The following is a 12,791-nucleotide window of genomic DNA, read 5'->3' as shown; positions in this document are numbered from 1 at the left end:
CTCTTATGACCATATATCATTTATCATACACATCATAATGAGTTTGACCACATTGACTTTGTCAATTCACTTGAATTATTAAATTCAAGAACAAGGCAACATTTCAACTGGTTATCATGTCTGATTATATCATACATATTCATATATATCATCATATATATTATATCATTACACCATGTGTGATTATATCATACATATTCATATATATCATCATATATATGATATCATTACACCATGTGTGATTATATCATACATATTCATATATATCATCATATATATGATATCATTACACCATGTGTGATTATATCATACATATTCATATATATCACCATATATATTATATCATTACACCATGTGTGATTATATCATACATATTCATATATATCACCATATATATTATATCATTACACCATGTGTGATTATATCATACATATTCATATATATCATCATATATATGATATCATTACACCATGTGTGATTATATCATACATATTCATATATAGCACCATATATATGATATCATTACACCATGTGTGATCCACTCCTCTGTGAGGCATAAGCAGCTCTGAAGAAGAGCATCGTGAATAATAGAGGAATGAAGACATGGAGGAGCCTCACGTGACACCTGTTCTGTGTCTCAGAGTAGTTCATGTTCAATATAAATTGTGGGAAAAACGGTTTTTCTTGTGGACAAAAAAGTGGACAGTGTTTTATAGTTGTGTCAGAAGTACGATTCATGTTTTAAATTATGGACTTAAACAATGTTGTAAACTGTAGGGACAACAAGACTAATATTACTAATATATCTTTAGTTTCACTCGTTTCCTTTTGTTTGTTTTAATTATGTAATTGTCTTTGTTTTGTTGGGGAGATCCCGGGTCCAGCCTGAGGGGCGGTGACGCACCGGAAGTGTCTGACCGCCAGTCAAAATAAAAGAAGAAGAAGAAGAAGAAGAAGAAGAAGAAGAAGTCAGTATGGAGCGATTTCGTTGGCTGCTGCTGTCAGCCAATGAGAGACGCTCTTGTACGCGTGCGCTGCTCCCTCCATGTGTGTAGCTGCTAGCTGAAGAAACATCATGGTACGTAACAGAGGAGCACGAGACTTTAATACCGGTTTAATGTTTAATGTTTAGCGCGTGTCGGAGTGTTACTGATCATACTGTGCGCGTGATGTGTAATAATACACATCATGTTAACATCACAGTCCTGGTACACTCTGAAGTTCACTGATGTCTTTAGGTGTAGTTAACTGATATCTTTGGGTGTAGTTAACTGATATATGTAGATGTGGTTAACCTGATATATGTAGGTGTAGTTAACTGATATCTGTAGGTGTAGTTAACTGATATATGTAGATGTGGTTAACTGATATCTTTAGGTGTAGTTAACCTGATATGTGTAGTTCACTGATGTCTTTAGGTGTAGTTAACTGATATATGTAGGTGTAGTTAACTGATATCTTTAGGTGTAGTTAACTGATGTCTTTAGGTGTAGTTAACTGATATATGTAGGTGTAGTTAACTGATATATGTAGATGTGGTTAACCTGATATATGTAGATGTGGTTAACCTGATATATGTAGGTGTAGTTAACTGATATATGTAGGTGTAGTTAACCTGATATCTTTAGGTGTAGTTAACTGATATCTGTAGGTGTAGTTAACTGATATCTTTAGGTGTAGTTAACTGATGTCTTTAGGTGTAGTTAACTGATATATGTAGGTGTAGTTAACTGATATATGTAGATGTGGTTAACCTGATATATGTAGATGTGGTTAACCTGATATATGTAGGTGTAGTTAACTGATATATGTAGGTGTAGTTAACTGATATATGTAGATGTGGTTAACCTGATATATGTAGGTGTAGTTAACCTGATATCTTTAGGTGTAGAAGAACACCCAGAACTGCGTGTAAAACCTGTTTATTCACAGGAGACGGTTCTTATAAACGTACATGTTTCATGAAACACGACCACTCGATGTCCCAGACTCCCAGAGCTTCGGTCCCCTAGCAGCCCGTTGGTCGAAGCTCTCAGCTTGAAGGCTGGTGGTGAAGGACGATGTGTTCAGCTTCAGGACCAGAGAGCGTTCACAACGCCTCACATGGACACACGTTTAGATGGATGAACCCGTGTCCAGATGGCGGCAGCGTAGTGGGAGCCTGCGTCTCTTTGCCGGGTTGGTTTGGTGTGTTGATGATGATGATGATGATGATGATGTCGTCGTTGCAGCTTCGTCGGGAGGTGAGGCAGAGGCGAGAGTACCTGTACAGGAAGGCCCAGGAGGACCGGCTGCGTACCATCGAGGAGAAGAAGCAGAAGCTGAAGGGCGCGCTTGAAGGTGGGCCGTCGTCTTCGTCGTTCTTCATCCTGCTGCTTCTCGTCCCGCCGCTGGTCGGCGGCGTGGAGACCCGCCTCTTAACGCCGTGTTGTTTTCCTCCTGCAGAGAACCGGCTTCTTCCAACCGAGGTGCGCAAAGATGCTCTGCAGCTGCAGAAGCTCCTGGAGTACGACGACGACGGGGCCGAAGGCGAGTGCCTCTGTTTGTGACGAAGAGCGCCCCGCGGCTCGCTCTGTTTGTGACGAAGAGCGCCCCGCAGCTCGCTCTGTTTGTGACGAAGAGCGCCCCGCAGCTCGCTCTGTTTGTGACGAAGAGCGCCCCGCAGCTCGCTATGTTTGTAACGAAGAGCGCCCCGCGGCTCGCTCTGTTTGATGAAGAGCGCCCCGCACCTCGCTCTGTTTGATGAAGAGCGCCCCGCAGCTCGCTCTGTTTGTAACGAAGAGCGCCCCGCAGCTCGCTCTGTTTGTAACGAAGAGCGCCCCGCAGCTCGCTCTGTTTGATGAAGAGCGCCCCGCAGCTCGCTCTGGCAGCGGCGTTCCTTCCTTGTTCTGATCTGTGGTCTCGTCTGCAGGTGTCAGCTCCCACATGGACGACGAGTACAAGTGGGCCGGAGTGGAAGACCCAAAGCTCATGGTCACCACGTCCAGAGACCCGAGCTCCAGACTCAAGATGTTCTCTAAGGTCAGATGGAGCACTACATGCTTCATCCTCTGGAAACATTGCAGCATTTACTCCAGAGTGCTTTTGAAAAGGGCAACGAGATCGATAATATAATGATTAAATGATTTTAACCTCTTAACATTCCTGTCCAATTTGACGAAAAACGCCTATCCAGGTATACCCAAAGTAAATTGGAAGCTGTACTTGAACTATTAGAGTAAATGCATGGTCTTGGTCTCTTTTGAAAGGTAACAATCTGAAGCTTTTTTCGCTCAATAGTCAGAATCACTTTAAGTGCTGCTGACACTGAGTTATATGAGTTTGAACACACTAAAGTATAAGGTTTTTATTTCCGCCCGAACATTTCTTTGTAAATAGATGCCTGTAGATGACTATAAATGTGACTTATGGACTGGAACACACAATGGGACCAAAGCCTGAAGCCTTTTCTAGTCTAAGTAAAAAGTAGTTAACAATATCACAGAAAAGGAATATTTTACACATGTTTTTCTAATGAAATGTCTAGGTGTTTCTTCATTTTGAGACTGAAAATATTCCTGATATATACACTATATACCTATCACAAAGACTTATAGAGGTACTATTCATATATGCTACCAGTATTGCTGACACAGAGAAAATGAAGTATAAATCCATTTTTATGCTAATTCAATGACAGACTGAAGCTCTATCCGCAGCTGTCTCATCAAATTGAAGGCTGTTGGGATTATTTGCCTCACGATGTCGTCCTCTTCATCAGTCTTCCTCACGACATGTACTTGCAGGAGGTGAAGCTGATGTTCCCCGGAGCGCAGCGCATGAACAGAGGGAACCACGAGATCACGGCGCTAGTGAGAGCCTGCAAGGCCAACAACGTCACCGACCTCGTCATCCTGCACGAAACCAGAGGGCAGCCGGGTACGACGGATGTTATTATAGTTTCTCTTCCTTCATAGTCATCACATGAAATGGGACTAATCCACGACGTGGACTGAGGAAGTCCCTTTGCACAAGAGAATGAGCTGCTTTCTAAAAGAGCTGTGAAATGATGCTAATATGAATTATATGGTGTGATCATTCTACTACAACTTCTAGTACAAAGCACAGCTCATGTCTCATGCTCATTCAGTTTATTTTGTAGCGCCCCACATTACAAATTTGCCTCAGAGCTTTACAGTCTGTACCTCACATGGGGTCAACTCCCCAAACAAACCTTTCATGGAACAGGAAGAAGCTTCATAGAGCAACAGAGGAGGATCCTCTATCAGGATGACAGGATAGAGGTCATGTGACCAGAATGAACAACATAAGAGTTACAGCACATCACATGAAGATGACAGAAATTATTCATATGATGAGGAGGATGATGAAACAGTTACAACTACCAAAAATAACAGCAACAGTAGATCTAGTAGAATGATAATGATGATAAAAGCAGTGACAATAATAGCAATGCAACTAATAATAACGATAATAATGGCAGTTGTCAGGCAGGACCATGATGCATGTAACCAGGAGAGAGAGAGGAGGGGCGTCAGCCGGATGTTAGAGGGCTATTTTGAAATTCCACATCAGAATATCCTGGTACTTTCTGAGGTGGGGGGTTGGCGTCTTCCGCCACACATGCGACCAAGAGGAAGCCCATAATGTGAAGCCAGTCGAACACTTCTCAGAGTAGGAAAACCAGATGAAATAATAAACTGAGTGCAGCTTGTGAGTATGAAGACGCCTCAGTGGCACATGGAGTCTCTGATGGATTGACTGTATATTGTGTGTGTCTCAGATGCCATGGTGGTGTGCCACCTGCCCTTCGGCCCCACGGCTTACTTCACGCTGTACAACGTGGTGATGCGGCACGACGTGCCCGACATCGGCACCATGTCGGAGGCCTACCCGCACCTCATCTTCCACAACTTCTCCTCGCGGCTCGGCAGCAGGGTGAGCGACGGCTCTGAGCTTTGATGTCAACGCCCACTTCTCATGGCGGCTGCAGCTAACGGATCTTTCTGCTCACGCAGGTGTCGAACATCCTCAAGTATCTGTTCCCGGTGCCGAAGGAGGAGAGCCGGCGCGTCATCACGTTCTCCAACCAGGAGGACTACATCTCCTTCAGGTCAGCGGACGACTCGAGCGCACAAAGACTTTGGCTTCAGGGATGTAGGATAACGCTGTTGTTTCTTCCAGGCATCACACCTACAAGAAGACGGACCACAGGAACATCGTGCTGACAGAGGTGGGGCCCCGGTTTGAGATGAAATGTAAGTATTCGTCTAATATCATTGTTTTCTCTTTTGTAAAGCGTGCCGCTCTGCTGACAGCAGATCGCAGCCTGATTTAGGGCTAGTTGAGTTGGATTACTGAAATAAATCCTGGGTCCGTTGAACCCGCTTCTATTGAAGGCTCCCGGTTTCAGGAAAGTCTTTTAGCCGTTGACATGTTCTGAACCCGTCTTCTCCTGAAGTGTAACACGTAGGGCTGCAACAACGAATTGATAAAATCGATAAAAATCGATTATCAAAAGTGTTGGCAACGAATTTCATTATCGATTCGTTGTGTCGCGCGATTATTACGCCGGGCAATAAGTCGCGGAGAAGAAAAAAAAGAGCGGCGCAACTGGCCGGCCAGCGTTTCTGAGATTGGAGTGAGACACGAGAAAAGCTGAGGTTGTGATGTTCTCAAAAATAGAAGATCTTTGACAAGTCGAGTCTTGGCCAATCAGCGTCTTCATGTTCCTCAAACTTGTTTTTAATGGAAGCTAGTCAGCTTGCTATCGCGTTAGCTAACGTGTTTGGTTGTGTATTGTCGTTAAAGTTGCGTTATGTTCCGTTACAGTTCAGTCTTGCTTGTAAAAAAACGTAACGTGATGAAACATGCCGTCACCCCCCCGGTCTGGTTCAGTTCACGCTGTCACACGTTAACGTTAAACCGGCACACCGGAGGATCTGGCTGCAGGTTTTTGTTTTTTTTACTCAAAGTAGAATGAAGCAAATCACGTCGTTGGGCTTAGCCAACAACGTGACGTCGTGGTCATAAGAGACCCAGAATGAAAGAGTTTAAGGAAGAGGATGCTCTATATGTAGCAGTACAGCTTCCCTCTGTCCAGTATTTCATACATATTGATAAAGCAGGGTATGTAAATGCAGCCTCTGGAGGGATCAATTACAGTAAAAAGGCCTCACATTTGGCGGATGTAAAGCATAGATGTGTATGTTTTTAGTGTCAGTCCATTTTGTTGTTTTAATTAACAGCTCAGGGATGTTCAAGGAGCAACCTGTTTGTGCACTTTCTGAAGATGTTTTGCACTGTCACTTCTGTTTTTGAATAAAGGGTTGGAAATGAACGCTTTATTTATTTTTATCCGATTAATCGAAAAAATAATCAACCGATTATTCGATTATTAAAATAACCGTTAGTTGCAGCCCTAGTAACACGTCACATGTCTTCTCCTGAAGTGTAACACGTCACATCTGTTCTTCTCAGTGTACATGATCAAACTCGGCACCCTGGAGAACGAGAACACGGCGGATGTGGAGTGGCGTCATCATGCGTTCACGCACACGTCCAAGAAGAGGAGGTTTCTCAGTGTGCAGGACTAATAAAGCTGCTTTTATAAATATCATCAAATGTGTTTTGTTAGCATGTTAGTTTCATACCATCAAATATGATAGAACTATGATAGAACTATAGTGTGTACCATAGTGAAACTGCATCATATCCATCCAGTAGTTTAAACCCATTGATTAACAAAGATCTAATGCATACTGTTCTGACTGTATTATAACTGTTCTGCTATTTCTTAATAAAATGTCTATCTGGTGATCTATGTTGGCTAAATGGTGTTCATACTTATCCACATGAATATTTACTCTAAGTGTGTGAATAACTTCAGTGGATTAAGCGGTCTAAGATTTCAAAAGCAAATATCGATTGACGGAATCCATAAACACTGCCCAATTAATACAGATATCTGTGCCTCGGGTCTCTTAAACACGAATAAATGCAGAGCGATTCATATCTGTATTGTACCCGCCTCTAATTCACAACTCATTTGTAAATAACAACAACACTGACGATTTGACACACCCCAGAGAAGGTTGTAGTGGGTATGTTCCCCAGAGAAGGTTGTAGTGGGTATGTTCCCCAGAGAAGTGTGCAGTGGGTATGTTCCCCAGAGAAGTGTAGTGGGTATGTTCCCCAGAGAAGTGTGCAGTAGGTATGTTCCCCAGAGAAGTGTGTAGTGGGTATGCTCTCCAGAGAAGTGTGTAGTGGGTATGCTCTCCAGAGAAGTGTGTAGTGGGTATGTTCCCCAGAGAAGTGTGTAGTGGGTATGTTCCCCAGAGAAAAGTGTAGTGGGTATGTTCCCCAGAGAAGAGTGTAGTGGGTATGTTCCCCAGAGAAGAGTGTAGTGGGTATGTTCCCCAGAGGAGTGTGTAGTGGGTATGTTCCCCAGAGAAGTGTGTAGTGGGTATGTTCCCCAGAGAAGTGTGTAGTGGGTATGTTCCCCAGAGAAGTGTGTAGTGGGTATGTTCCCCAGAGAAGTGTGTAGTGGGTATGTTCCCCAGAGAAGTGTGTAGTGGGTATGTTCCCCAGAGAAGTGTGTAGTGGGTATGTTCCCCAGAGAAGTGTGTAGTGGGTATGTTCCCCAGAGAAGTGTGTAGTGGGTATGTTCCCCAGAGAAGTGTGTCGTGGGTATGTTCCCCAGAGAAGTGTGTCGTGGGTATGTTCCCCAGAGAAGTGTGTAGTGGGTATGTTCCCCAGAGAAGTGTGTAGTGGGTATGTTCCCCAGAGAAGTGTGTAGTGGGTATGTTCCCCAGAGAAGTGTGTAGTGGGTATGTTCCCCAGAGAAGTGTGCAGTGGGTATGTTCCCCAGAGAAGTGTGCAGTGGGTATGTTCCCCAGAGAAGTGTGCAGTGGGTATGTTCTCCAGAGAAGTGTGCAGTGGGTATGTTCTCCAGAGAAGTGTGTAGTGGGTATGCTCTCCAGAGAAGTGTGTAGTGGGTATGTTCCCCAGAGAAGTGTGTAGTGGGTATGTTCCCCAGAGAAGAGTGTAGTTGGTATGTTCCCCAGAGAAGTGTGTAGTGGGTATGTTCCCCAGAGAAGTGTGTAGTGGGTATGTTCCCCAGAGAAGTGTGTAGTGGGTATGTTCCCCAGAGAAGTGTGTAGTAGGTATGTTCCCCAGAGACGTGTAGTGGGTATGTTCCCCAGAGAAGTGTGTAGTAGGTATGCTCCCCAGAGAAGGGTGTAGTGAGTATGTTCCCCAGAGAAGTGTAGTGGGTATGTTCCCCAGAGAAGTGTGTAGTATGTATCCTCCCCAGAGAAGGGTGTAGTGGGTATGTTCCCCAGAGAAGTGTAGTGGGTATGTTCCCCAGAGAAGTGTGTAGTAGGTATGCTCCCCAGAGAAGTGTAGTGGGTATGTTCCCCAGAGAAGTGTAGTGGGTATGTTCCCTAGATAAGTGTGTATGCTCCCCAGAGAAGTGTGTAGTGGGTATGCTCCCCAGAGAAGTGTGTAGTGGGTATGTTCCCCAGAGAAGTGTGTAGTGGGTATGTTCCCCAGAGAAGTGTAGTGGGTATGTTCCCTAGATAAGTGTGTATGCTCCCCAGAGAAGTGTGTAGTGGGTATGCTCCCCAGAGAAGTGTGTAGTGGGTATGCTCCCCAGAGAAGTGTGTAGTGGGTATGTTCCCCAGAGAAGTGTGTAGTGGGTATGTTCCCCAGAGAAGTGTGTAGTGGGTATGTTCCCCAGAGAAGTGTAGTGGGTATGTTCCCTAGATAAGTGTGTATGCTCCCTAGATAAGTGTGTAGTGGGTATGTTCCCCAGAGAAGTGTAGTGGGTATGTTCCCTAGATAAGTGTGTATGCTCCCCAGAGAAGTGTGTAGTGGGTATGTTCCCCAGAGAAGTGTGCAGTGGGTATGCTCCCCAGAGAAGGGTGTAGTGGGTATGTTCCCCAGAGAAGTGTGTAGTGGGTATGTTCCCTAGATAAGTGTGTATGCTCCCCAGAGAAGTGTGTAGTGGGTATGTTCCCCAGAGAAGTGTGCAGTGGGTCTTCTTCCCAGAGAAGGATGTAGTGGGTATGTTCCCCAGAGAAGTGTGTAGTGGGTATGTTCCCCAGAGAAGTGTAGTGGGTATGTTCCCTAGATAAGTGTGTATGCTCCCCAGAGAAGTGTGTAGTGGGTATGTTCCCCAGAGAAGTGTGCAGTGGGTCTGCTCCCCAGAGAAGGGTGTAGTGGGTATGTTCCCCAGAGAAGTGTGTAGTGGGTATGCTCCCCAGAGAAGTATGTAGTGGGTATGCTCCCCAGAGAAGGGTGAAGTGGGTATGTTCCCCAGAGAAGTGTAGTGGGTATGTTCCCTAGATAAGTGTGTATGCTCCCTAGAGAAGTGTGTAGTGGGTATGTTCCCCAGAGAAGTGTGCATTGGGTATGCTCCCCAGAGAAGTGTGCAGTGGGTATGCTCCCCAGAGAAGGGTGTAGTGGGTATGTTCCCCAGAGAAGTGTGTAGTGGGTATGCTCCCCAGAGAAGTGTGTAGTGGGTATGCTCCCCAGAGAAGTGTAGTGGGTATGTTCCCCAGAGAAGTGTAGTGGGTATGTTCCCTAGATAAGTGTGTATGCTCCACAGAGAAGTGTGTAGTGGGTATGTTCCCCAGAGAAGTGTGTAGTGGGTATGTTCCCCAGAGAAGTGTAGTGGGTATGTTCCCTAGATAAGTGTGTATGCTCCCCAGAGAAGTGTGTAGTGGGTATGCTCCCCAGAGAAGTGTGTAGTGGGTATGTTCCCCAGAGAAGTGTGTAGTGGGTATGTTCCCCAGAGAAGTGTAGTGGGTATGTTCCCTAGATAAGTGTGTATGCTCCCTAGATAAGTGTGTAGTGGGTATGTTCCCCAGAGAAGTGTAGTGGGTATGTTCCCTAGATAAGTGTGTATGCTCCACGGAGAAGTGTGTAGTGGGTATGTTCCCCAGAGAAGTGTGCAGTGGGTATGCTCCCCAGAGAAGGGTGTAGTGGGTATGTTCCCCAGAGAAGTGTGTAGTGGGTATGTTCCCTAGATAAGTGTGTAGTGGGTATGCTCCCCAGAGAAGTGTGTAGTGGGTATGTTCCCCAGAGAAGTGTGCAGTGGGTATGCTCCCCAGAGAAGTGTGCAGAGGGTATGCTCCCCAGAGAAGTGTGTAGTGGGTATGTTCCCCAGAGAAGTGTGTAGTGGGTATGCCCCCCCCAGAGAAGTGTGTAGTGGGTATGCTCTCCAGAGAAGGGTGTAGGGCTTTGAACGCTGTCATGGCCTCACCTTGGACCTCTATCAAGGTGGCAGTGGGGTGGCTCTGGACAAACTGCTTGAGTTCTCTGCGTAACAATCAGACATGTTCAACTAATTGGTCTCTGAGTAACACATCTTTGTTCAGTAAGTCCTTTTGACAACCGTATCCATTAAACACATGAGAGCATTCTTGTAATGTTTGCCCCTCTAGTTTTCTTTCCTGAAGAAGAAATCTTCCTGTAAAGACACGACCATACCCATACACCCATACAATTCCTACAATATAGCCAGAATCTGGTCAGAATCTTCACTTTCCTCCCCAGACCTGTATTTCACCACTTCCCTTGTCTCCCTCCAAGTGATCATAAATGAAAAGTGTTGTTCAGCTGGTAACAGATGACGAGCACGTATATAAGACTGGATCTCCTCAACAATGTTGAGACCTGTCCTACCACGGAACATGGGGCACTTCCTGTCTCTAGGAAGATACCCCAGTCTCTGGGTTACTGGAGCATGGACCGAAGGGTGTCCAGATGTAGCAGAGCTCTGGCTGATCCAGTCTGCCATCTTGCTGTGAGCTGGAGTGATGAGGGGGGAAGTCCTTGCTTCATTTCAGATGCACTTTTATTTTGCAGAAACGCACAGAATCTTCTAAATCATGACGACTTTTCAAATTTTGTTTTGTTTTGTTTTTAAAGACACAACAAATGTGTTTTATGAAGAAATAAGTTTGCATTTATTGGACAAACCAAACGAAGGCAAACTCACAGTGTAAAGATGGAACATGTCATGGGGGAAATAAATGAAGGCTTTCATTCCAAAATGCCGTACATCCATCTGGAAAAACTAAATACCTGGAAGTACAAATCCTCATCATCGTCGTTACCTTCTTGATCAGATCATTTCGTAGCAGTTCAGACATCGTTTCCACACGGCGCGTATGCATCATTTTTGGAACAAAGCTCTTCAGATAGATGGACATTATTTATATACTTTATACATTATTTTCTTGCTGTACATTGAAGTCTCATGCTTGGCTTGAAACTGGGCTTTCAGCATTTATCCTCAATCACATGACAAAATACAAACACAGAAAAAAGAGGAGCACACAGTATTCAGGATCAATGCTGCATAGTTTCAACTTTGGAATATCAAACATAAGATATTTGTAAAGCATGTATGAATGGGAGATGGAGGCCTTATGAAATCCTTCGAAAAATACACATCGTTATTTTCTCTTGTTTGGAAAAAAGAAAAGAAAAGGTGTTGTTTTGTGGAAGACGCTCGCTGTTGGTATCACACGGACATGTGTTAAAAGCAGCGGGAGTGAACCGTTAGAGCGTTTATAGGAGACATGAACAGCTGTGATCCGTAAGAAGCCGCAAGTGCTTTGATCGTTGGACAATTTCAGCACAAACTCACGCAAACTCAACCCTGACGCGTTGCAACAACACAACAAACGGGAGCAATAAATAACACGCGGATAAAACAACGGGGACAAACAGACGTTTCAGAGAAATTATAACGCAAATCCTGGACACGCCCTCAGCAGGGTGGTGCCGTCCAACGAGGATCCAGAGGAAAGCAGAAAGACAGACGGACGTCCTGATTCACTGCGACCTGACAACAGAGACTCTCGTTTTCACCGATAAACGGCTCGCTGACACTTTACAGTAAGAAGACTAAAGCAGCGGTTTATGAAAGTCCTTCCCTCGGAGTAAAACCTCGTCAAGGCAAACTGCAGAAAACCCGGTGAAGCGGAGAAGAGGCGGCCGCTGTCTGTTGTTGTGCCAACAGGGGGCAGCATAGTGACAGCGACCAAGAGTTGAGTTCATCACGTCAGAGGGGGCTTGTGTGTTTATGATCGGGGTGTCGACTTATTGAACGATGTATGATCACGATCAATTAATGTTATCGACTTATTGAACGATATATGATCACGATCATTTAATGTTATCGACTTATTGTACGATGTATGATCACGTTCATTTAACGTGAGTGACTTATTTTACGATGTATGGACATGATCACTATCATTTAACGTTATCGACTTATTTTACGATGTATGGACATGATCACGATCATTTAGCGTTAGTGACTTATTTTACGATGTACGGCCATGATCGCGATCATTTAACGTTATGGACTTATTTTACGATGTATGATCAGGATCATTTAACGTGAGTGACTTATTTTACGATGTATGGACATGATCATTTAACGTTATGGATTTATTTTACGATGTATGGCCATGATCACGATCATTTAACGTTAGACTTATTTTACGATGTATGGCCATGATCACGATCATTTAACGTTAGACTTATTTTACGATGTATGGCCATGATCGTTTAACGTTACGGACTTATTTTACGATGTATGGCCATGATCACGATCATTTAACGTTAGTGACTTATTTTACGATGTATGGACATGATCACGATCATTTAACGTCATCGACTAATTTTACAATGTATGGCCATGATCGTTTAACGTAATCGACTGATTTTACGATGTATGGCCATGATCACGATCATTTAACGTTATGGACTTA

The 12,791-nt window shown here is 44.4% G+C and overlaps 1 protein-coding gene across 1 annotated transcript; it reads left to right on the top strand.

The window, feature by feature from the left end:
• The first annotated feature begins 2,315 nt into the window (after positions 1-2,315).
• imp4 (IMP U3 small nucleolar ribonucleoprotein 4) lies at positions 2,316-6,823 on the top strand. The gene is made up of 8 exons (XM_079222788.1): positions 2,316-2,340; positions 2,446-2,529; positions 2,912-3,021; positions 3,786-3,918; positions 4,784-4,938; positions 5,019-5,113; positions 5,185-5,258; positions 6,481-6,823. Exons 3-8 carry the CDS (start codon positions 2,926-2,928, stop codon positions 6,594-6,596), a joined length of 669 nt encoding a protein of 222 aa, XP_079078914.1. The 5' UTR covers positions 2,316-2,340; positions 2,446-2,529; positions 2,912-2,925; the 3' UTR covers positions 6,597-6,823.
• The last annotated feature ends 5,968 nt before the right edge of the window (positions 6,824-12,791 follow it).

Source organism: Taurulus bubalis (genome assembly GCF_910589615.1).
Source record: "Taurulus bubalis genome assembly, chromosome: 8".
Taxonomy (NCBI): Eukaryota; Metazoa; Chordata; class Actinopteri; order Perciformes; family Cottidae; genus Taurulus; species Taurulus bubalis.
Note: the sequence above shows the minus strand (reverse complement) of the source record. Positions and strands in the feature narration are given on the sequence as shown.